This window comes from Monodelphis domestica, chromosome 3 (assembly GCF_027887165.1).
Source record: "Monodelphis domestica isolate mMonDom1 chromosome 3, mMonDom1.pri, whole genome shotgun sequence".
Lineage (NCBI taxonomy): Eukaryota > Metazoa > Chordata > Mammalia > Didelphimorphia > Didelphidae > Monodelphis > Monodelphis domestica.
In genome coordinates this window covers 490880604-490905800 of record NC_077229.1, presented here as the reverse complement: position 1 = coordinate 490905800, position 25197 = coordinate 490880604, and the positions used below count along the sequence as shown (strand labels likewise).

The 25197-nt window shown below is 36.1% G+C and overlaps 1 protein-coding gene across 10 annotated transcripts in view; it reads right to left on the bottom strand.

Moving 5' to 3' along the window:
- LOC100010026 (ras GTPase-activating-like protein IQGAP2) overlaps nucleotides 1-25197 on the bottom strand; it is a 270208-nt gene that overhangs the window by 59010 nt on the left and 186001 nt on the right. For 9 of the 10 annotated variants that reach the window (XR_008917925.1, XR_008917924.1, XR_008917922.1 and 6 more), the window contains 7 exons: nucleotides 22802-22945; nucleotides 19201-19364; nucleotides 17675-17899; nucleotides 16158-16298; nucleotides 15719-15803; nucleotides 14415-14647; nucleotides 2702-2834 (listed from right to left, as the gene is read on the bottom strand). Coding sequence is in view for 5 of the 10 variants with exons in the window: in XM_056824762.1 (XP_056680740.1) it covers nucleotides 2702-2834; nucleotides 14415-14647; nucleotides 15719-15803; nucleotides 16158-16298; nucleotides 17675-17899; nucleotides 19201-19364; nucleotides 22802-22945 (1125 nt within the window). In the remaining 5 variants the exon portion in view is untranslated. The remainder of the gene's footprint in view (nucleotides 1-2701; nucleotides 2835-14414; nucleotides 14648-15718; nucleotides 15804-16157; nucleotides 16299-17674; nucleotides 17900-19200; nucleotides 19365-22801; nucleotides 22946-25197) is intronic. The other variant, XR_008917926.1, reaches the window with a different exon arrangement.

The window sequence follows — 25197 nt, the reverse complement described above, 5'->3', positions numbered from 1 at the left end:
TAAGTTCTGCTTCTAGCTTACCACACAATGGAATTCAAACCAATCCCTAAATATGCTTCAAATGATTTTGCTTCTGTACCAAATTCCTATCAGAAGCAACAGAAAAAAATTCCAAAGAGAGAGAAAACTTAGATTTTTTTCAGTTCATAAATTAAAAAAAAATCCTCCTTAAACTAAGAATTAAAAATGTATTAGACTTGGATTTTTTCTGTAACAGTCCCTTGTTTCCTTTAATATACATGTGAACATGCAGTGAAGCTTTTATATTCTACTTCAACTCCACTGAAGAGTCAATCCAATTCCTGGTACAATGATAATGCTTAATAATGTGTAATACCTACTATCCAGTGCCTGGAGCAAATACTTAATCTTTCCTCTCCTCTCCTCTCCTCTCCTCTCCTCTCCTCTCCTCTCCTCTCCTCTCCTCTCCTCTCCTCTCCTCTCCTCTCCTCTCCTCTCCTCTCCTCTCCTCTCCTCTCCTCTCCTCTCCTCTCCTCTCCTCTCCTCTCCTCTCCTCTCCTCTCCTCTCCTCTCCTCTCCCTCTCCCTCTCCCTCTCCCTCTCCCTCTCCCTCTCCCTCTCCCTCTCCTTTCTCCCTCTCCCTCTCCCTCTCCCTCTCCCTCTCCCTCTCCCTCTCCCTCTCCCTCTCCCTCTCCCTCTCCCTCTCCCTCTCCCTCTCCTCTCCTCCTGTATATATCCTGTATATATTATATATATATATATATATATATATATATATATGTTGCATTCCTCTAGGAGAGAATGAAATTGAATCCCCAGCACCTAATACACTGTCTAGCACATAGCAGGGGTTTAGAAATTGTTGCATTGGATTGATTGCTATTTTCCTTATCGTCACACAGCCACTATGTTGGAATTTTCCCATTAAAATAAATAGGCTGTTATCAAAAGGTTAGATAGTCCCCTGTCCTGCATGAGTTAGCCCCATTTGTCTACAAAAATTCTTTTAGACATTTTATACTACTATATTTGTCTTCTGGTTTTTAAAGTCTTTTAGAAGAGAAGCAAATCCTTTTCATCTGATTTATGAAGCTCACATAGTACTATGGCAATGAACAAAAGAGGAAGGGACCTGTAAAAAACCATTTAGAGCCACCAAAGATTTGTTGGATATAAATATATATGGTTTCATGGATTAAGGGGTATGAGGCCTTCTGCTGACCAACACTTTCAGAGAGCAATGAGAATCTCAGTGAATTCCTTATGATAAGAGATATTCAGAGGCAGAATGTACGTAGTCTATCCTCTAACCCACCAGTTTTAGTTCATTAAACAAAAAGAAAATGTATCAAGAAAAGATAGAATGGATCCACTGTATCCCTTTTGTTGTAGATTTCACTCAAATCTTAGTGATGGGAAGGTGAGACTACAGCTGTACACAATGTTGCTTAATTATCTATGATTCTCAACACAAAGAGTAATCTCATTACCAATCCCAGAAACAAATTTGGTAGGAAATTCTCATTAGAAATAGAAATTATTTAGTAAGTAAATCAGAGTCTATCTTTAGGGTTTATCTTAAAAAAAAATAAAAAAGATTTCCTCAATTAAAAAAATCTCACCAAAGGCAACAATAAAGGAGAAATAACTTCCCATTACAGGTATTTACAAATATTTGTGGATAATGATGATTTATATAACAAGAAGACTGATATAGGCCATTAGTCATATGCAAAAGCAAAAGGTATTTCTCTGGACAAAGAACAGATTTCCAGTAGGGTATTGGTAATAATAGGGTAAGGATGATCCCCTCTACTCCCTACCTCCTAAAGAGAAGAAAGTTCTCATCTCCCAGAGATACAATGACAAAGTCCAGGGATTTTTCCCCAGGGAAGAGAGGTCAAAGGAGAGAGTTAAAAAGAGGAACTGATTCCTGGTAGTAGGAGAATAAAGGGAGGGAATGATGAAGCAAGGAGAGAAATTCTCCCTTAAGTTACACATTCACAATTTGTATGTTAATTAAGTATGTAATATAAAAATGTCACCAAATGAGTTTAATTATTTAAGAAATGAAACATTATAAAGGAAAACAAGTTGGAAAGCTTATGATAAAGAAATTTCTGAGGAGCAGCTACGTAGATGGCTTGGTGAATAAAAAACCAGGGTTGGAGATAGGAGATCCTGGGTTCAAATCTGGACTCAGACCCTGCTTAGCTGTGTGACCCTGGGTAAGTCACAACCCCAAATACTTAACCCTTCTTTCTCTTCTGCTTCTGAAACTACACTTAGTATCAATTCAAAGACAGAAGGTAAGGGTTTTTAAAAAAGCAATTTGGGGAATAAAAATAAAACAACTTGGATTTAGGAATACATAGATGTAAAACTTGTTAAAATAACCACATTCCCTCCAGAATGAATGCCCCCCATCCCCGCCAAATCCTGAAAAACTAAGGATAGCTAAAAAAGTATATATATATATATATATATATTGAAGGGAGACAGCTAGGTGACTCAGTGGATTGGGAGGCAGGCCTAGGGATGGAAGGTCTTGGGTTCAAATTTGACTTCAGATCCTTTCTACCTGTGTGACCTTGGGCAAGTCACTCCTTGCTTAGCCCTTACCCCTCTTCTGCCTTGGAACCAATACACAGTACTGACTCTAAGATGGAAGGTAAGGGTTTAATAAACATATTGCTGGCCCAGGTCATTTTTCAAGCCTGATTGCCCCCCTTTTTACTTACAGAATGAATGTTGATGATCTCTTCTATTGTCATGTATATGGTGGGTTTGTTGATTGTGACTATGTCTGTAAATTCATCTATATTAAACTTGTCTTCAGGCTCAGGGACATTGCATACTTCCTTGAAAAAGTTTCTAATAAAAGAGCAAAAATAGCAAAAGATCAGACAAAAATTAAGTAGGTGAATACATTCATTACAATAATGATGAGAGAATGTGCCCCTTGGATTTGTCCAAATAATTATCTTCCCTAATATCCCTCTTGGAGGATTCACTATCAGAGCCTCTCTCTCTGGGATATGTGTACCTCCTCCAAGTTATTCATATTTGCCAGTACTATAGCGTTACATAGTATAGACACCTCTATACAACTGAAACTCGTTTGTAACTAGAGAGGTGGGGATTCTGCTGTGGATCCAGCCCTCCAAACAAGAACAAAGAAAAGTAGAGAACTTTTTGAGGAGGCCAATGGATTTCAGAGCTTACTTGATCAAGAACTCATTTCCTATGAAATGAAAGAAACAATAGGAAAACCAAGATGGAGGTTTGATTTTGTTATACATTCCCAGATAGCTACGATCGAACACCTAAAGGAATCTTTTACAGAATAATTGTGGAATGCTTGTCTTGCAAAATAAATATATATCCTCTGACATAAAAAATAATGCAACAAAAGGCAATAATTTGATGGGCAATGGCCATGTTTCATATTTAAACCTCAGATTAATGACTTGGCTGGGATGCTGAAGGCCTAGGGTAAAATAAATAAATGATATTATACCTTTTGCCCTAAAATTTGGTTGAACAAGTACAGCACATGATAAAATGATTATTGCTAACTATGTATTCTGTTTTTTAATACATATAATTGCTCATCATTGTACTATATCATTGTTTACCAGAAAGTGTACTAATAGAATTTGAAAACAAAACTGAATGGCTATTAAGGAATTTCACATGTAAAAAGTATAGCTATTCCCAGCTATGTGACCCTGGGCAAGTCACTTGACCCCCATTGCCTAGCCCTTACCACTCTTCTGCCTTGGAGCTAATACACAGTATTGACTCCAAGACGGAAGGTAAGGGTTTTAAAAAAAAAAGTATAGCTATTATAGAAATCATAGTATCTGGATTAGAAAGTTTAGGCTAACAAAAGTATGCAATACTGTACTATACATACCAATCCATTTTTCAAATATTTGGTTCAGTCTCTAGGGGGTCATTGGTCTCTAGCAGCCCTTTTTTCAAATTTTGCTTATGACACCTACTTGGACTTGTGTCATTGGACAAGTCACTTGACCTTTGTGAGTTTCAGGTAATTACCCAAGTCAAAATTATAGACATATGAACTGTGACAAAGGGAGTTAAAAATCACAGGTCCTAGATGTGCAGTTTTAGTCCACAAACACTAAGTCTTGGTTGGTTCATGTAAGGAAATCTGGGGACAGCAGCCAGGCTTATGTTCTATTTAGACTAAGGATTAGGTCTAAAACTTCTCTTTCAGGTGGCTCAGTGAATAAAAATTGAGACCTAGAGTTGGAAGGTCTTGGGTTCAAATCCGATCTCAGACATTTCCTAGCTATGTGACCCTGGCCAGGTCATTTTTTAGTTGTCCATTTCTTACTGCTCTTCTGTCTTAGAACTGATACTGAGTATTGACTCTAAAATGGAAAGTAAAGGTTTTAAAAATGTTATTTTCCTAATGTTTTGATGATTTAACATTAAGCATATTGGGAACAAAAGAAAAGTAAGTAAATATGGTTAGCAGTCTCCTTTTAAATGTATCATATCATCAGTGTCATACATTTATGGCTAGAAGAACTTTTGCCAGTCTTTGAGTTCAACCTCTTCCTTTTACAACTGAGGAAGTTGAGGCAGAGAAGTTAAATGATTCACTGTAGGTCATACAACTAGTATATGTCTGAGGTTGGGGTTTAGACATACAAACTTCAAATCTAGTGCACTAGTCACTATGACCTGTTGCTTCTTAAATTATTTAAAAAAAATTTCCAAGGTCTTTGGTTAATCTGAACCTAAGATTTGGTTCAACATGACATTCATCAGAATTATATGGGATATAGACATTTCTGAGTCCAACAACTGACCTATCAGAGAGAATAACTGAGAATTCTTAGATAAGTCCTGTTCTGTTCCATATAATCTTGTTACTAGAAAGTTCTCTGCAAAATCTATTCTGTACCTTGATGGGAATTCCTGATTTGCTATTAGGCACCAAACAGGTATGAATGGGCAAGGGGAGAATCTTTTTCTTAAAAAAACAAAAAAAAACAAGGACCTGATTCAAAATTTCCTACTCATTTTTAACCCCTGTATTTGGCAGCATTTTTCTCTCTAAATGAATGATTGTTAAGGTCATTCAGTATCGATGCTAATTCAGCAAAGGGAGAGAGAGAGAGAGCCCTTGCACAAAACTAAGATTTATTGAAGGATAGTCTTCCTATTCCAACTACATTCCAAGACTCAGGACAGTTGTAGACCATGAATGCTAAAAATCTTCAGGTCTTTGTCAGGTCAACAGGTGTTGTACATTAGGGTAGAAGAGAAAGAAGACTAGCAGCTCAAAATGACTTTTCCCTTTAGTACAGGAAAATCTCTTCTCTGTTGTATGTGTTTCCTTGAATTTCATGGCAGGGGTTGGTGGAGAAGGTATTTTCTGTAAGTTTCCAAACCATATTGACCTTTGAGAACTTTGGGCATTATCACTGGTTGAAGGACTAAGGAAAGGAGAAAAAAGATTGGAGGGAAGAGTCTGACTCACCTTATAGCTGTCTTTGAGCTTGGCCTCATAGATACAGGAGCCTTATATTGGCACCAAGAAACTTTTCCAGAAATCAAGGACCCACTATCCTGTAGAGGTACTCATGAGCTCATAAGGGACAATGTGACAAACTAAAGATCAAAGATGCCAAAATTTACTCAGCCTAAATTTTTAATTAACCTAATTCCTGGGTCACTATATTCTAAAGCATGCTAAAGGTACAATTAACAGGTTAATATTCTCTTGGGGTTTTTTTTGTTCAATTCTCATATATTTTTAAGGTGGAAGGGAAGATATGGGAATTTGTATTTATTTATTTTTAACAGGAAAATCCATGGGTGAAAATTTGTACAGTAAAGGAAATAGAAAAAAAAATCCTTAAAATGGCAAAGAGGGAACTTTCAAGGGAATATATTTTATATCCCTCTTAAACCTTCATACTGAAGTCTATAATTAACTTCTGTTGACCACTATTTTGTATAAACTTCATGTGACCAAGTCAAAATGGGTGGTTTTCTCAAATGTTAAGCAATGAGGATTAACCAAAGGAAAAATTATTTACAACATAGGAATGTATTCCTAGCCACAGGGAATATAATAATTTCCCTTTTCCTACATTTCTTTAAGTGAAGACCAGAAGCCAAAAGAAGGGAATATTTCTATGTTTGCCTAAAGTTCCAAGCTAAAATAAGTCAGAAAAATAGAAGCCAAGATTATCAGGTATTTAAAGAAAAAATGAGAGTGAGAGATGCTTCCAACTTCACTGATTCTTTTCTTGTCTGTAGTGGACCATTTAGCATTATTTTGGTATTAACTCCTCAATAACTAGTTGACACACTTTCCTTTATTTTTGTAGGAATGGAGACTATGGATGCGAAACATTACCAGCTGAATAGCTAGGTAGCATAGCTGAAAGAGTGCTGGGCCTGGAGTCAGGAAGATCTGAATTCAAATCTGACTTCAGATTGTGTGACCCTTGCTGTGACCCTGGGGGAAAATCATTTAACCCTGTTTGTCTACATATATGTATTTGTAAAATGAGTTGGAGTTGGAGAAGGAATGACAAACCACTCCATATCTTCGTCATGAAAACCCCACATAGCCAAAGGATTGAAAATCACTAACATGACTAAACAACAAAAACTGAACAGAATATTCTATCTCACAAATCCCTGATCTTAACATTCTGAAGAATCAGGACAAATGGCACTAATTATACAGACCTGTAATATACATCACAAATTGGATTTTCCCAATATAGCAAACTAAAACAAATAGTTTCCTACAATTGTTTCCTGTAGATGAGACAAGTTCTTCCTGAGTGGGAAACAGTATTATACATTATTATTATAAAGAGGGAAGTTTGAAACCCTGAATTTTTCTCATATCAGGAAGATATCAGGAAGAAAACAGTTTTTCCAAGAAAAAATTCAGTTATGAATGATTCATTTGTAAATGTTTTACCTAAATTACCTTTACAATTAAACAACCTAATGCAACCCCAAATCATTGAGCAAAGTAGTTATTATGCTATCATAATAAAGTCAAAGGGATTATTTTATACTTTTCTTCAAGCTAAAATTATAATCTATCACCTAATACTTGAAATTAAAGATCTACTGGCTAAAACTTAGCAGTCTCTTCCCTTTTGTTGACTTATTATTATTATTATTAACTTATTAACTTATTAAGAGGATATTGATTTTTTTTAACAGAATATGACTTATAAAACTAAGAAGGGAAACTCGAAGGAATCATCATCATAACCTATTTTTAAAACACAAAACCACTTTTTTTTAGTGTGGAGGGGTTGGAAGTGGGGAGGGAGATACTTGGCAATTTTAATGTAACCAGCAAAGCAAACAAATAAATTAATTTAAAAAGCTCACAATAGGGGGTGGAACCAAGATGGCAGAGAAAAGGCAGGAACTAACCTGATTTCTCTCAAATTTCCCCAAAACAATATTAAAAAAACTCCAAAATGAATTCTGGAGTTGAAGAACCCACAAAAAGTTTGAGATGAAATAATTTTCTTGCTCAAGACAAATTAGAAGGCTAGCAGGGAAGGTCTGTCTCACTTTAAGAGTGGAGTAAAGTCCAAAACAGGCTAAAAACCAACACAGGCCAAGCTCTGGCAAGCCAGTAGTAGGTTCTGGGGCTGCCTGAATCAGTGGTGATGCTGGTAGCTTCTACAAATCTTAGCCCACAGCTGGTTTCTGGCACCGAGTACAAGATTCTGTTGCACAGTTCACAGTGGGTAATTCTGGGTCACAGTCCTAGGGTCAGGAGGAGCATGGATGATGGTCAGAGTTTCAGAGTGGAAAAGTGTGCCTGTGGTTTCTTAAAGACCACAGCACAGGTCAAGACAGCAGCGGCACAACTCTTCTTAAACCACATCACCTTGGAAGAACTGAAAATTTACAGACCCCAGAACTAGCAGCACAAAAACCCTGAAGCTCAGGTAAGTACTTTCTCCATACCAGAAGCAGAATCCAACTTTAACTTACAATTAAAAACAAATAAATAGGATAGAAAAATGAGCAAATAACAAAAAGAGTCTGACTCTAATAGATTACTAAGGTGATATACTTTGGTTACAAGGTAGCCAAAACACAAGCCAAGAAGAAGATAACAATGCCAAAACATGTAGACATGAAGATCTAAAGAAAAATGTGTATTGGTCTTAGGCCCCAAAAGAATTCTTGGATGAGTTCCAATGTGTTTTAAAATCAAACAAGAAATGCAGAAGAAAAATCAGGAAAAGCCTTGTGTAGGAGGCATAAAAAATACTGAGGAAAATATCACCTTATAAAAAGAATAGGCTAAGTGGTAAAAGAAGTACAACAATCCACCAAAGAGTAGAACTCTTTAAAAAGCAGGATCAGTTACATGAAAAAAAAATGGGAAAAAATACCCTAAGAAAATAACTCCTTACAAAGTAGAATTGGTCAAGTGGAAAAGGAAGTATGGAAGTTCACTGAAGAAAATAATTCCTTGAATATTAGAATTGGGCAAATGGAAACTAATGACTCCATGAGAAATCAAGAAACTGTAAAACATAATCAAAAGGATAAAAAATAGAAAAAACAAAGTAAACTGTCATTGGAAAAAACAACTGACCTAGAAAATGGATCCAGGAGAAATAATTTAAGAAGTTCTGATCTACCTGAAAGCCATGAACTAAAAAAGAGCTTAGACATCATCTTTCAAGAAATTATCAAGGAAAATTTCCCTGATATCTTAGATACACAGGGTAAAATAGAAATGGAAAGAGTCCACTGATAATCTCCTGAGATATGGAAATGAAACCTAAATAATATAGCCAAATTCCAGAGCACCTAGGTCAAGTTCAAAATGTTACAAGTAGTCAGAAAGAAACAATTAAAATACCACAGGGTCACAGGATAACACAAGGCTTAGCAGCTCTACATTAAAGGATTTGAGGTTTTGGAATATGCTATTTTGGAAGGCAAAGGAATCAGGATGACAACAAAGACTCACCTATCTTGCAAAACTGAGTATAATCCTTCAGGGGAAAAATATTGGTATTCAATGAAATAAGAGGGCTTTCAAGCATTCCTGATGAAAAGACTAAAGCAGAATAGAAAATTTGGCTTTTAAATTCAAGATTCAAGGAAACCATAAAAAAGTAAATAGGAAAGAGAAATCATAAGAGATTCAGTAAAGTTAAACTATTTTTTACATGGGAAGATGATAATTGTAACTCCTAAGAATTTTATCATAGGGTAGTTTGAAGGAGTATACAATGACAGAGGTCTGGGTGAGAGTTGACTATGATGGAACAATATCTAAAAAATAAATTAAGGGGTTCAAAATGAAGGATGCACAAGGAGAAGGAGGAAGCCTGAGGTATAAAGGGGCAAATTATTTTACACAAAAGTAGCATGAAAGAGCTTTTATAGTGAAGGGAAAGACTGGATGGGAGGGGGGAATGACAGGTAATACTTGAACTTTACTGTCCTTGGAATTGACTCAAAGAGGGAATAATACACACACTCAGGTATGTGTAAAAATCTATCTTACTCTACAGGGAAGCAGAGGAAAGGGGAACAAGAGATACTGAGGGCTAATAGAAGGGAGAGGTGATTGGGCAGGCAATCAAGAACAAAACTATTTTGAGGAAGGACAGGGTGAAAGGGATGGGGAGAGACAGAGAGACAGATACAGAGACAGAGAGACAGAAAAAGAGAGATGGATAAATAGGGGGAAATATGATGTAGGGCAATACATAGTAGTCATAAGAGTGAACAAAACTTTTACAGTGTGTTTCTCTGATAATGGTCTCATTTCTTATATATATATATATATATATATATATATATAGAGAGAGAGAGAGAGAGAGAAATGAGTCAAATTTACAAGAGTACAAGTCATTTCCCAATATAAATGGTCAAGGGATATAAAAGGCAGTATTGAGGCAAAGTAATCAAAACTATATGTAGTTATGAAGAATGTTCTAAATCAATATTGATCAGAGATATGCAAATTAAAACAACTTTGACGGACCATATCACACCTATCATATTGGTTATTATAACAGAAAAGAAAAATGACGAATGTTGGAGGGGATTGATCCAATTATCTGGAGCCGTAAAACTCAGTATATCCTTTGACTACTATCAGTTCTGTATCTTAAAGAGATAACAAAACAAAAAAGAAAAGGACCTATATGTACAAAATATTTATAGTGGTACTTCGTGTGGTGACAAAGAATTGGAAATTAATTGGATGTCCATCAATTAAGGAATGACTGAAGTTATTCAAGTTGTGGTGTATGATTATGATGTAATACTACTTTGCTTTACGAAATGACAAACAGAACGCTTTCAGAAAAATCTGGAGGGACTTCTGGGTAAACATGGTGGCAGTCTAGACGCAGGACTCTTCCTCTCCTTACCGCCTACCAATATAGACTACCTCAAAAGGCCAACAAAACCCCCCAAATTCGTATGAACAAAGGGACCCTACAATAGGGTGCAGCATTGAAGGTATGTGGGATTTAGGCATTTCCACACTATAAGGGGGTGAAAAAGCTTCCACCAAAACCCGAGCTGATCCACCCTCCCCCACCCCACCTATGGAGCCAGAGTCAGCCCACGCTAGAATCAGTGAGTGAGCAAGGGGCAGCTCCAGAGTGAGTGAGGGGTACCTCTAGGTCCTTGGCAGCTGACTAAGACCGCCAAAGACCTACCCCTGAGAGCAGCTAAACCTGGGTCACCTGCAAGGAGATAGCACAGAGAAGAGCAGCAAACAGTAGTAGAAGCTACAGAGATCAGCAGACTACAGAGAGGTGGCCTCAGGCAAAAAACTTGCTCCTTAGCTCCATACATAGAAAGCCTGCCCTCCTCATGCAGATTTCAGACTAGAAAGGAAAGAAAAATCTGGAAAGACTTACATGACCTGATACAAAGCAAAGTCAGTGGAATTAAGAGAACACTGTATACAATAACAGCAATTTTGCACAACAATCAACTGTGAAGATCTTAGTTAATATCTCAATGATACAGTGACCTCAAATAGTTTTGAAGGACCTGTGATAGAAAATGCTATCTACCTTTGGTGAAAGAACTGGAGTCAGAATGCAGATTAAATCATAGGGTTTTTTAAACTTTATTTTTCTTGTTTTTTTTTATTTGTTTTTTAGTTTTCTTTCACAATATAACTACTATAGAAATATATTTCATCTGTGTCAAATAGTTATCTCAGTGAGGGGTGTTAGAAGAGAGAAAGGGATTTGGGACTCAAATTTTTTTTAAATATAAAAATTGCCTTTACTTGTAATTGGAAAAAATGTCAAAACAATGCAAAAACATCCCTCCAAAGAATATGCTTTTATTTAAGTTCTACTGACAGTTCTTCAGTGCCCAATATCTGTAAAGTACCATTCAGGATACATAGAGGTGAGACATAGATCCTTCTCTTAAGGATATAAACAAATAAGGGGAATATGGATACAAATAAATATAATGTAAAAGATGGAATGTGATGACTAAGTGCAAAAAAAGAAATCCCAAGAAAACTGTGCCAAGAAATTTGAGAGACCACTTTTATCTGAAGATATCAGGGAAATCTTCATGAAGAACATGGTCTAAGAAAAAAAAAATTGTGTTAGTAAAGACAGGGAGCCAGGTGTAAAAAAAATGTGATGCATATCATCTCATTTGGCTAGAAAAATTTTGGAGTATTTCTGGATAATGGAAGGAAAGAAATAAGCAATGTTAAGTACCTACAATATTATCTCATTTGATTCTCACAACAATTATCTGGAAGCGAGGTGTTATTATTATACCCATTAAACAGTTAAGGGAGTTGAGGCAGGCAGAGACCTGTGTAGGATCACTCTACTAGTAAGTATCCGAACTCAGGTTCCCCCATCTCAGTCCTAGTGCTCTATCTACTTGCTACTGTTAGGATGGAGCAAGGAGGTTTGGAATTCTACGGATGACTACCTAGTTGCCTCTAGAATGATAATGACAGGTTGGAACTAAATTGTGAAGGGACCTGAATACCAGAATAAAGAGTTTATATATTTATTTCATAGGCAATAGAGTGGTTTTGAAAACAGATGTGACATGATCACTCAGGAAGAGAATTCATCTAGTAGTATGAAGGATGGCTTTAAAGAGTACTGAAATAGAGGTAAGAAGATCTTTTTAATAGCCTTTTATAGTAATCTAGTCAATAATTTATAATGCCTTAAATTTGAATGATTTCACTAGAAGGGAAAGGATAGGTTAAAGTGAATGAAAAAGTGCCAAAATAGGATTTGGCAAATGGATATATGGGGTGCAGGAAGACCAAGAGATGGATTTAAAGTTATAACACTGGGTTGCATTAACAGAAAAGCAAGGATGGCAATTTTAGGAGGAAATGTGAGCTTAGCATATCATCTCCCTGCCTCAGATCATTCTCCATTCTGTTCCACCTACCACTCAGCGGTAAAGGTAATCTTTTTCAAATGCAGGTCAAACCATGTTCTCCTCCTCCTCAGTGAGTTCCAGCAGCTACTGATAATCTTGAGGATTAAATATAAAGTCCTCTGTTTAGCATGTGGCCCTTTCTACTTTTTCAGTCCTTCTAATGTTTTACTTCCACTCACTATAACATCCAGCTCTAGTAGTTTACTTGCATTTCCTTGAACATTACACTCATCTGTGTATCTTAGTATTGGCTGCCCCATACACTTGGAATGATCTCTTCTGATTTCTACCTCCAAGACTCAGTTCAAACCCCACCTTTTTGAAGGAAGGAGTCCTTTTCTTAGTCCTTCCCTCTGAAATAGTTTTCTATTGATATCATATTCAACTTGTACATAACTAGTTAGCTATATGTTATTTTCCTTATTAGAATGTAAACTACTTCAGAGCATCGGCTGTTTTTGCATTTGTATCTTCAGAATTTAGCACAGAGTTCCCAGTACATATTAAGATTGATGGATTAATCTGAGGTTCTAAAGAGGATATAGAACTGAAGAGATCTAGTTAGTCATTGGTAGTCTAGAAGTAGATCTCTGGGGAGAATTGTTGAACTATATTGATTTTTTTTTAAACCCTTACCTTCAGTCTTGGATTTAATAATGTGTAGTGGTTCTAAGGCAGAAGGGTGGTAAGGGCTAGACAATAGGGGTTAAGTGACTTGCCCAGGGTCACACAACTAGGAAGTGCCTGAGGCCAGAATTAAACCTAGAACCTCTCATCTGTAGGCCTGGCTCTCAATCCACTGAGATCCCCAGCTGTCTCTCAGCTCTGCAGATTTGAGAAGTGATAACTAAAGCCATGGGCATGTGTAAGATCACAGAGAAGAAAAGAGTACCAAGGACATAAGCAGTATGGAGAACCAACAAAGTGGACAAAAAAGGAAGAAGAACTATGAAAACAGTCTTTGAAAAGAAGTATTAAGGAAGAGGATGTGGTCTGGCATCAAATACATCAGTGAGGTCAAGACAAAATAAAAGCTATAGATTTCATGAGAAGGTGGGTCACTTGTGCCCTTAGAGGGAGGAATAAAGTCAGACTGGCATAGTGATCAAAGAGAGGTAGTGAATTTAACTATTCTTATTGGTAGGCATAAATAAGTTGGTGTCCAAGGGAAATGGGAGCAATGCTTTGAAAGGCAACATAGGGGTAGCTAGGTGACTCAGTAGATACACAGCCAGGCCAGGGAAATAGAAGCCCCGGGTTCAAATGTGACCTTAGACACTCCCTAGCAGTGTGATTCTGGGCATGTCACTTAATCCCAATTGCCTAGTTCTTTCTACTTGGGAACTGATACTTTGTAAATAAGGGAAGGAAGGAAGGAAGGAAGGAAGGAAGGAAGGAAGGAAGGAAGGAAGGAAGGAAGGAAGGAAGGAAGGAAGGAAGGAAGGAAGGAAGGAAGGAAGGAAGGAAGGAAGGAAGGAAGGATGGAAAGCAGTACAAAATGGTGGAAAGCATACCGTACTTCAGGCAAGAAGATTTAAGGATGAATTACTTCTCTGCCAATTAAGTGATATATGATCTTGGGCAAATCAAATTAAATTCTGGGACCATCAGTTTCTTTATGTCTAAATTGGGGATAATATTTGCATTATCCTATAATTTTATTGAAAGGATCAAATGACAAAGTATATAAAATGCTTTGTAATTACATTTACCTTTCTCCCAATCCATCTAAGGAAGCTATAATTATTGGTATTTGGATGGCTCTGATTTTTTTCTGATTTCTGAGTGCGTTAAAACTCATTAAAAAAAAAACATTTTTCTTCAATTCTTTTCTTAATCCTCCTCTTTCCTCATACTGACAGATGGATAGAAAAAGAATCCTAAACCATTATCTATAGTTTTTTGTTTTCTCCTCCATGTTAATGTTTGGTCACTCAAAATGGGCTTTCTTTCCCCACAGAAAAATTTTCTCCCAAAGCCACTGGCTGTTCATACCTGAACTTCTTAAATGTCTCTGATACGTAATAATTCAAGGATGAAAGATGATCATTTTCTCCTTCAAACATCTTGTCTGAGGCAGCATGCTCTAGGAGTTGGGCCACTGACTCTAAGTTTTTCCTTTCGACAGGGAATATTTGATTTCCTGGAATCATGTCAAGGAGGCCAAATCTATCTGGAGTCACAATTGCTGGGTTCATATACTGACAATATAGAAAGTTTCCTATAATCTGCAGAGATGGAAGAAAAATAGATCACTTTGAAAGAGGGAAAACTCAGCTTTAGGTTTTGTTTTTTTGGTGATAAAAACAATTCCAGGGACAGTTAGATGGCTTAGTGGATAGAGAGCCAGGCCTGGAGATGGAAGGTCCTGGGTTCAAATGTGGCCTCAGACACCTCCTAGCTATGTGATCCTGGGCAAGTCATTTAACCCCATTTGCCTAGCTCTTACCTTTTATGCCTTGGAACGATTACTCGGTGTTGATTTTAAGAGGGAAGGTAAGGGCTTTAACGAAAGACAGTTAAAATATTTGGTTACAATTTCTCAAAATTACTCAATTACTCAAGGAAGTAGAACATCTTGCTAAATCTCTTTACTGGTTCTGCTTTTAATATTTGCATCTTGGATCTCAAGTGGATAAAGCACTGAGCCTGGTGTCAGGACTTAAATCTTAATCAAGTTAATAAAGGATGCTACCAGTTACCAGTTGATAGTGTCTGAGATTTCATTCCTGTGTGTTGACTCCTGGCCTAGAAACAGCAAAACAGAACAGCCCCATCTCTGGATCTTTTTGTTTTGAAAGAGTTGCCTACAGCACTAATGGTTTACCTAGCTTGTCCATGGTCACAATCAGTTTGAGTCGAGAGACCTGAAGTCAATATTTCATGGCTCTGAGAACAGGTATTCATTCACTGTACCATGATGTCTCCACTAGGTTGATTATATATATGGAAAGTATGTTTATTGCTCTTCTCAAAAGAAATCCACAATATTAAATAGTATCCTATTCAAAATATTATACAAATATTTCTATAGAAATATTATCATTTTTAGGTAAAGAAATTGTTGATATTAGCACAACTAAGAATCTAAAAAAGTTGTGAGAAGCAAAAATTTTAAGCACTCATTTATAGACTATATTTGCAAATATGTACATGAAGGTATATATGTGTGTATGTATACACATGTTACTTGAACAGATTTAAATGTGTATGACAACTTGCAAAATGGCATCCTATCACTTCTAGTTTATGCCCCTCAAACAAGCTACTGTGCAATACCTCTAAAATTAAAAATGTACCTTTAATATCTCATCTTCTGGTGCATTTGGGAATTTCTCTTCGAGGGCAGTCTTCAGCATTTTGGCTACATATCTCATTCCATATCTACATATAAAAGAGATGACAAAAGAAAAATAAAACAGTAAGAAAAACCTACAGAAACTGTTCTAGCTAAACAATATAGGCATCTTCCTAAAACAAACTAAAATGTGAAATAAGATGATATGAAATAAGATGCCCCTTGTCTAGTAATTTTATGATTTTTCTTGAGCCAGGACACTGGAAGAAAAAGTGCTATTCATAGAAGTGAGCTAAACATAGTATTAGAATTCCCTAGAATACTGAGTAAAAGTAAAATTATTAAAAATTATTTTTTGCTAAAGGATTTTTTTGGAAAAGTCCATGGAACTTTCTAGTATATATTTAGGGAAATTGTTAGATTCATTACTTGTCACTTACGGTATTTGATCAAGGGAAGAAAACATTATGTCCAAGATTTTATCGGTTACTCTTTGCAGGGTCTCAATAGATTCATCCAATTTAGCTCTTATTTCAGCACGTGATAAGGCTTGTTCTTTTTTGATGTTATATGGCAGCTTGCTGAAAACATTAAAGAAGTTTTAAGTGGATAAAAGTGGTTCACTGTCTTCAACCAAAAACCCACAAGCCACTAAAGTGTTATTCAATTAATGTAATAGTGATACTTGAAAAGTTCCTTCCAAAATAGAAATTCAGTACCCAATGAACTGTATTTTCTCCAGTAATGCTAATGGGAAAAAACAACAACACACATTTGCAGAAAGTGGGTTCAGGGAGTAGAATTCAGGCCAGGAGGTACTGCTTACAACAACAGAAGGACCAATTTATTCCTACCAATGCTGTAGCAAACATGCCAATTTTTTCCATTATTCAGTGTAGCCACACCAGAAAATAAACTTAGTCTATAAGTAGTGAACTTCTTTGAGTCCAAATTTTAAGGTAATAGACTCAGTCCTATTTCCTGATTTACCAACTCTGAAAAATAATGAAGGATATAAAGATAATACAGGATTCTTATAATAAGCTAAGATCCATAACCAACTTTTTAAAAAACTCAGCCCAAGGTAAATTGATGTTACTTATTAAAGCATGAACCTAGTAATTTACAAAGTCATATACATTTAAATAGGGAGGAAGTGTTCTAAGTTTAATTGTTTGTGGTTAAAAGTCATTTGGAAATACAAATATTAAAGAGCAATATAGATATAATTTGGGCTCTGATACTTAATTTGAACAGAATGTGACTGTAAAATTGATTGTCAAGATGACCTAATTAAAGAAAGATGGACAAATTTCAATTATGTGAGGGGTGGGAGGATGAGAAAAAGGGGGATGGGAGGGAGAGGAAGAGAAATAGGGAAAGGGATAAAAGAGACATTAGATAGAAAGATGGAAGGAGACAGGGAGAAAAAGAGGGGACAGGAGAGGGAAGAAAGGAAAGGTAGGAAAAAAGAGGGAGAGGAGGAAGGAAAGGAAAAAGAGATGAGCAGAATGGAGGAAAAAGGAAGAGAGAAAAGAAGGAAAGGAGGGGAAGGGCAGACATGGAAGGAATCAAAACACATAAACACGTGTATAAACACACAGGTAGGGATAATGTATACTTGCTCATGTCAAGTCAATATAAATATCAATACTGCAAAAGTGATAATGTTTCACTGGCTATAGATATTTAACTCCACTAATATAGCGCACTAGCCCTCCATGGCCTTCGTGAGATATGGGAGTGAAACCAAAAACAGTAGTAACAACACACAGGAAATTAAAAAAAAAATAATTCATCTGGTGACCAGCCTCTTGGAGATGAACTTTTCTTAACTAAGGTCCACAGAAGCCAATCTATTGCTTTATATGAGAAAAGCTATTATTCTATATTGTGGTTATAATTCAATCTTTAGTTGTGAAGGGGCATGTAGGGGAAAATTTTAAAATTTTGTTACCTGATCGCTCCAGTCTCCACTTCTGATTGGTTAATCCAAGTCTTGTACACATCCACTGGGTTTGTGTTGATGGCAAGGGATGTATCATCAATGATCTCTTTCACCACTGGGAAAATTAGCTGGCACAGAGCGTTTTGTGCAATGGCTCCTCTGCTGAAGTTGATAACCATCTTACTGACTGTAGCGTTTTCGTTCACTATGTCCTGTATCTGATTCACTTGGGATCTATTAAGAACCCAAACAATAAAAATCAAAAACAGTTTGTTCCTATGGCCCCAGAATCCATTTCTTTCTCTGCTTCATAAAACTATTTCTGGTCAATTCTTTTCTACAAAGATAAATGCTTACATGATTTAAATGGCCACCATTTGCCCTGGCCCCATGCCTCTCACCCAGAGGGGTCTAATGGCGTCAAGAATATAATTTTCATTGATCTTGATTTCATTTGCTCTAGAAGGTAAACTTCCCTTGAGAATAAAGCCAGCACAAAAATGCTGTCCTAAGCGATTTTTCTACTGCACTTAAGTATTTACTGAGTATGTTATGTACAAGGTATGCTGCTTTCTTTGAGCCTTTCATTGCCAGACTTCTTGAATAAGGTGTCTATATTCATATCCTACTTTTTTTTCTTAACCTAAGGAAATCTTGCTTTTGTTTGTGCTCTTAAACAGCTCTCTTGAAAGGCCAGTGACCTCCTACTCACCAAATATGATGGCCTTTAGTTTTCCTTTTCCTTGAGGTCCTTGTAACATCTAGCATTGATGACCACATCTCTTTTTCTCTCTTTACAGAAACCTGGTTTCCCTCCCACTTTTGTGGCTGTATTTGTGTTAATTTGGCGATTGCATCCTGACCTGCTAAATGTAATCAATCATCTCCTCTCCTTCTTTTTGGGTGATGTAATCTATTCCCATGATTTCAATTAATGAACAAGCATTTCCAAAGTGCTTACAATATACTAGGCACTGAGCAAAAGTGATGGGGATATAAAGAACAAAAAAAACAGTCTCTCTTTTCAAGCTGCTTACATTCTAATGGGAGAGACAAAATGTGGTAATAACTGTGTACAAAATAGAGATGAATAGACGGTAACCTAAGAGGGAGGGAATGAAGGAGGTGTAATGGACAGAGCTCTGGACCTGGAGTTTGCCTGGGGATTTTCTTGGCAAAGATATTGATATAGTTTGCCCTTTCCTTTTCCAGTTCATTTTACAGATGAGGGACCCGAGGCAAACAGGGTTAAGTGACATGTCCAGCCAGTAAGTGTTTGAAGCTGGATTTGAACTCAGGGAGATGTCTTCTTGACTCCAGGCCTACACTCTATCCACTGTGCTACCTAGTTGCTTCAAGTCTGAGGATACCGCTAATTTTCAATACTTCTACAAATCAGCAATTTTTGAGAACCTGCCACAAAAACTTAGTAATATATTAATTTTGAGGTGAATCATGTCATTTGAGGAACAACCATGACATAAAAGATAGAGCATTTATTGGCCTAATACATATTACGTGGCTTATATACTTACTGCATTTCTTCCTCTAGAGCAGTTTTTAAAAACTTGAGAAACAAATATTCTTCTCGTTCATTAGAAGCATAATTGTATAGTGTGAAAATTGCATTATTCATGAAATTGGTTCCCTTGATCTGTGGCACCTGGAAGATCAGCTTAGCCAGATAGGAAGGATTGGTCTAAAGAAGAGATGAGGTAAACAGCAAAGAAGAGAAAAAAACCCACATTTCAGATTAATCCACATTGTTTAAATAGGTAACTATTTCCTACTTCCTACTATAAGAAAACAAAATTAAGAAGTAATACATTAATAGGAACACTACGTGGGAAGAAACCGAAAGATTCCCCCTTCCCTGTCCCCACTACTAATCTTATTTTTGAGAAGACAAAAATCTTCTGCTTAGATAAACAGAGAAACAACCATTTTACCTAATAAGGACCCTTCTAGCTACAAAACTCTATGATCCTAATAGAGATTAGAATGATGTTTATTTTAGAGTTCTGTGAACAGAGGTTGTGATTTTTTAGAACCATGCAAAGGAAAACAAATACTAATAATAGATAAATATTTGGATGTTCTCTTTAAATCATGATCCTGTGACCTATGACTGACTTCAGGAAGATATTTATAGGGTTGTTCCAGAGACACTGTTAGCTGGTTAGAATTTGACAAAACAATATAAAATTGGCCACCACTACTAAGATTTTTGGGAACTGACTTCTCCACACTGCCTTAATTTTCCCATTTAAAGCTATGTGGAAATGACAAGAGAAAGCAAAAAAAGAAATCAAGGATTCTCCATATTATATCATGCCTTTCTCTAAATAAGAGAATGAAATAAGAGATTTTTAGAATAGTCAACAGGGGAAGTTTAAACACAGTCAGTTTTTGCTTTCTGATGAGAGTTCAGCCCACTAGGAAAATGTTTATTAATTAATTTTTCTATAATATTTATTGATCATTGATCCTTGGCTAAATATTCCAAAGGGATGGACAACCTCCCTTTGCTTCCCTGAAAGGAAAAAAATTCCCTTCTTCCAGAGAGTTATTGTTTATCATGGTAAATACATCTTTCTTTCCCACGGTGCCCCCTTAGCAATGAGGGCAGTTTCTAGGAACAGGAGGACTGAGAATGTAAGGATTGTGGAAGGGGAATTACAGAGCCAGATAGGAATTATCACATACTTTATGAAGAAAAATAACTCTGCCAATATGACAGGAGATAATGCTAGACTTCATGATTTCACAACCCTGAATGATTTCTGCTTCTGTGTGACATTACTTCCTCTTGAATGAATATTTCTAAGAATCAGGCAGAGAAGAAAAAAAAGGAAGTGGACTGGAGCAAGGTCAATAAAGGCAGTAACACAGAAACTAATGAGAAGAGGGAGTTCAAACCTAGTACTCTGCAATCCTTAACACTATGAAGGAGACAAGGAGACCTGTTCATTAGTATGCTTAGGAACTCCCAGGTGAGGAAACTCCTTTGTCTTATGTGAGACATACACACGCATACAAAAAAATCCGGTTTGACTAGATAACCTCTAGGATCTTGTAGCCCTAAACCTGTGATCTTAGAACCTCATGGTTACTATTATTATTTGTTCCTTGAGGAGATTTTGTATTAACACATATTTTGTGCTGAACTGAGAAAATGGAATTGAATTGAAGCCAGTGCACCTGGGTTTGAATTCTGGCTTTTATTTACCACCATTTATTGTTATTTTCACCTTTGTGATCTTGATAAAGACATTTGTCTTTCTTAAGACTCCCTGTTCTTATCACCTCACAGAAAGCAGTTTGGCTAATATGACAGTAAAGGAAAATTATAAATGTTGGAGGGGATGTGACAAAATTGGGACACTAATGCATTGATGGTGGAGTTGTGAATTGATCCCATTCTGGAAGGCAATTTGGAAAATTATTCCCAAAGGGTTTAAAAGACTGTCTGTCCTTTTATTCAGCTATACCATTGCTGGGTTTGTACCCCAAAGAGACAATAAAGAAAAAGACATGTAGAAAAATATATATAGCTGCACTCTTTGTGGTGGAAAAAATTGGAAAACAAGGGGGTGTCCCTCGATTAGAGAATGGCTTAACAAATTGTGGTATCTGATGGTGATGGAATACTATTGTATTGAAAGGAATGATTAACTGCTTGATTTCTATATGAACTGGAAAGACCTCCATGAACTGATGCAGAATAAGCAGAAGCAAGAGAACATGGTACACAGAAAGTGAAACATGGAACGATCAAATGTAATAGGCTCTGCTACTAATAGCAATGCAATGATCAGAACAATCTTGTGGAACTTATGCAAAAGAATGCTATCCACATCTAGAGAAAGAACTGTGGGAGTATAAATGCAAAAGAAAAACATATGATTGATCACTCAATTTGGGGTTGTAGTTTTTAAAAGATCACTATTACAAATATGAATAATATGTAAATAGGTTTTGAGTAATAAGACATGTATAGACTAGTGGAATTGCTTGTCAGCTCTGGCACAGGGGAAGTAAGAGAGAGAGAACATGAATCATGTGACCATGGAAAAAATATTCTAAAAAATTAAAATTAATAAATTTTTTAAAAAGACTCATTGTTCTTACTGATAAATTGAGGTTGCTGGACTTTTAGAAAACTTTGAAAGTCCTTTCCTGCCCTGAGTCATATATATATATATATATAATCAGCATTCCATATCGTATGGTCTTCTAACAAAGAATAAAGGTCAATTTCCTGGAAGGAAGTGAGTCACTTTGCAAAGGAAGGGAGGAAGTGTGGGACAATGGGTTGAATATGGACTTGGAAATGAATGTAGACTTTAGTTCTTACTTATCTCTCTGGGCCTCAGTTTCCTCATCTGTGCAATGTGCAATAATAGCACCAAACTCATGAATTTTCTTAGGGATCACATGAAATAATATATGGAAATTATTTGCAAACTTTAAAGTGCCACAATTTATTATAATAATTGTAATAGTCTATGAAAGTAAGTAGGCTTTCCATGAGTCATAATGGATTTGCATTATTTGCTCACCTAATTTCCTCTGGGACCAATAGCATGCATTTTTGAGCTAGAAGCCAGGATTAGGGGTGGAGAACTGAAAAAAAGATGGACCTAAAGTGTAGCTACACCAGTTAGAGCTACAAGTCCTCAGCAGCCTTCTGGGGAGCATAGAAAACTAAAAACGTTCCCTGGAAGTTCTATCCTAGAAATAAGAAAAAATTCTTGTCTCCCACCACACTGTTTTAGTAATGGGATTCATGATTATGCAATTTTCATCTTTCCTGAAGAGTCATGGAATATATTAGATGTATAAAATGAGGTCCTACTATACTAGAAATAAGTTAAAAAAAAAAGAAAGGAAAAAAAGAATAAGGTGATGAAGAAGAAGGGGTAGAGATTCTCCCAGAAAATTTCTGTTTTTCAGGGCAAGGAGTCACTCTCATTTCTCTTTGATTCAAAGTATCTGCTCAGGCTATAGTTTTATGATGTTTCTCTAAGTAAATAAATGGGGAATTAAAGAAAAAGTACTCACACATTTCTAAGTAACACAAAAAAGCAAAATGTTTTGGCCAGTGTGCTATACTTAGAAAAAAGATGCTCTTACTTGTAAAATGTAGAACAGGTGCTGGTAGGCTTCCAGTTTTTTTCTCTTCTCCAAACTCAAACTTTTAATTCCTTGTTTTCCACTCATTGTAATTATTTTTTCAGCTTTAGTCTTATTTAGCTTCTTATTTTGTAAAATAACATCCTATAAAGAAATTTTAAAATTAACACTTTATTCTTCATTATGATGATCTCCTCACACTTCTTCTCTCACTGCATACACAGAGGATATGAGAAAGGTTATTACTATTTCCTCCATGAAGACATTAAGAAATAAAAAGTTGAAAAATTTAAGGGAAATATTTACATTCAGAACATTTTCCAAAATATAATAGCTCTAGAATTGGAAGGGAACTTTAATCCAAACCCTTGTCTTAGAGATGAGGAAACGGAGGCTTAGTGAACTTGTGTTACTTTCTCAAGATTACATAGGTAATAAGTGTCAGAGGCAGGATTTGAACACAGCTCCTCTAACTCCAAAACCAATGTGTTTGGTTTTTTTTGCACTGTTCCCAGGAGAGAGGAAGAAGGAAAACAGCCTTGATTAATTTTTCATTTAATTTTCTAAATAGGCTCATTCCTGATTCCACAATGTTCTATTAATCAATTGACTATCTGTAACCTCAATTCAAACCGTATCTTAGAAAATATTGTCAACCAGATCTTGAGAAAAATATATGGAGCTAAGAAGTCCCCACAAGTGATGTAGTGACTTTACTTTGGATCATCTGTAGGGAGAAAGGAATCATGAGTACTATTCCTTTCAGTCAACTCTTCCATCTGAAGCATGATCATTATTCTAAGAATGAACAGGAAATCATATTCCTTTTCTCCTTAAATCCTAGATATTCTCTATGAGTGAGGATTTGTTTTAGGGCCTCTATTAAGTGCTGTTCCAACTTATATCCCTTAATCCAACCACAAACAATGAACTCCTGGTATCACAGTATTTTTTTCCAAGTTTTGGGAGAGGGAAATGAACAATTAACGAACAGAGGGAAGAATCTTTTAAATCTTGTCACTGTCCTTTCAGTTTAATGAATTCATTCCTTTTTACTCATAGGTAATTTGTTAAATGCAGAAAATTGGGGATTTGGGATGGTGGGGTGGTAAATGGGATAGTGGTTAGCAAGGTCCCAAAGTTAAGAAATATATTCTTAACTTTTCCCTTTGTTGTCAAACCACATTCTAATAACTGGATTTATGCCAAAGAAGTGACAGCTTGTGGCCTTAGAGTCCATGATAGTCACAACTGCTACTGGTTGCTCTTGAATTCTATTCTTCCTCTTCTCTTACAGCCTGGAGACCTTCTATTCTCAACAACTAAACTTAGATTGGGGTTCTTTTTCCATTTTCCTTTCAACTTAAGAAAAACTGCTCTAATTTATCTCTATTTGCATAATCAGGCAAAATTGACTAAGAATATAATTCTTATGTTCATCTGAACTCACTGTGTATGTCTCCTAAGTGTTTAGAATTCTCTATTTTGTATTAACTTAGTCTATATAATAGAGATTATAGTTAAGCAAGTAGGTGGCCAGTGGCTATAGTTCTGGACTTGGAATCAAAAAGCCCCTAGTTTGAATCCTGACTCAAATACTCACTAGCTATGTGACTCTAGGCAAATCTCCATGCCTCAGCTTCCTCATCTGGAAAATGGGAATTAGAGCAGTATTTAACATCATTAAGCTCTTGTGAGGAACAAATGAAATAATGTATGTAAAGTGCTTTGTAAGCCTTGAAATGACTTTTTACTCCTATTCTGGAAGGAATATCCATGAGGACAGGGTAATTGCTCATTTCATCTCTATATTCCCAATCACTTGGGACATTATGCAAAGCACGATGCCTTGTACAAAAATAAATTTGTAATAAATCTCTGCTTAACTTGCTGACTTAAATTCAGATTTTATAATTGCAAAAGACTTTGTTCTTAGTGAGCCTTGCAGCTGCTTAATAAGAGAAGTATTCTTATTTTCAAATAGAAAATATTTTAATTCTTTAGCCATTATATTTCATCAAAATAATAAATATTGAATATTGAAGTTTATAGGAAACTATAAGATGTTCATTGCTTTAGTACACAAAACCAAGTTCAGAGTACCCAGAAAGCAAATCATATCATCTTTCAGTAAATTCCCTCCAAACTGAAGTACTTCTAGAAATGTTAGTTCATGAATCCAGCAGGAGGTACTGTTAGTCAAGGAAGCTTTAAAAGTCCCAAACCTTTATTATAATCTTTTGATTTTTTGCTATAATCTTTTGATTTTCTGCTTTAGTCTTTTGATTTTCTGCTATAATCTTTTGAATTTCCTTTTTGGTTTGGTCTATCCTGATTTTTGTGGCTTCCAGGTGTTTCTCCAATTGGGGGTTCTTGTCCTTTAAATTGTTATTTTC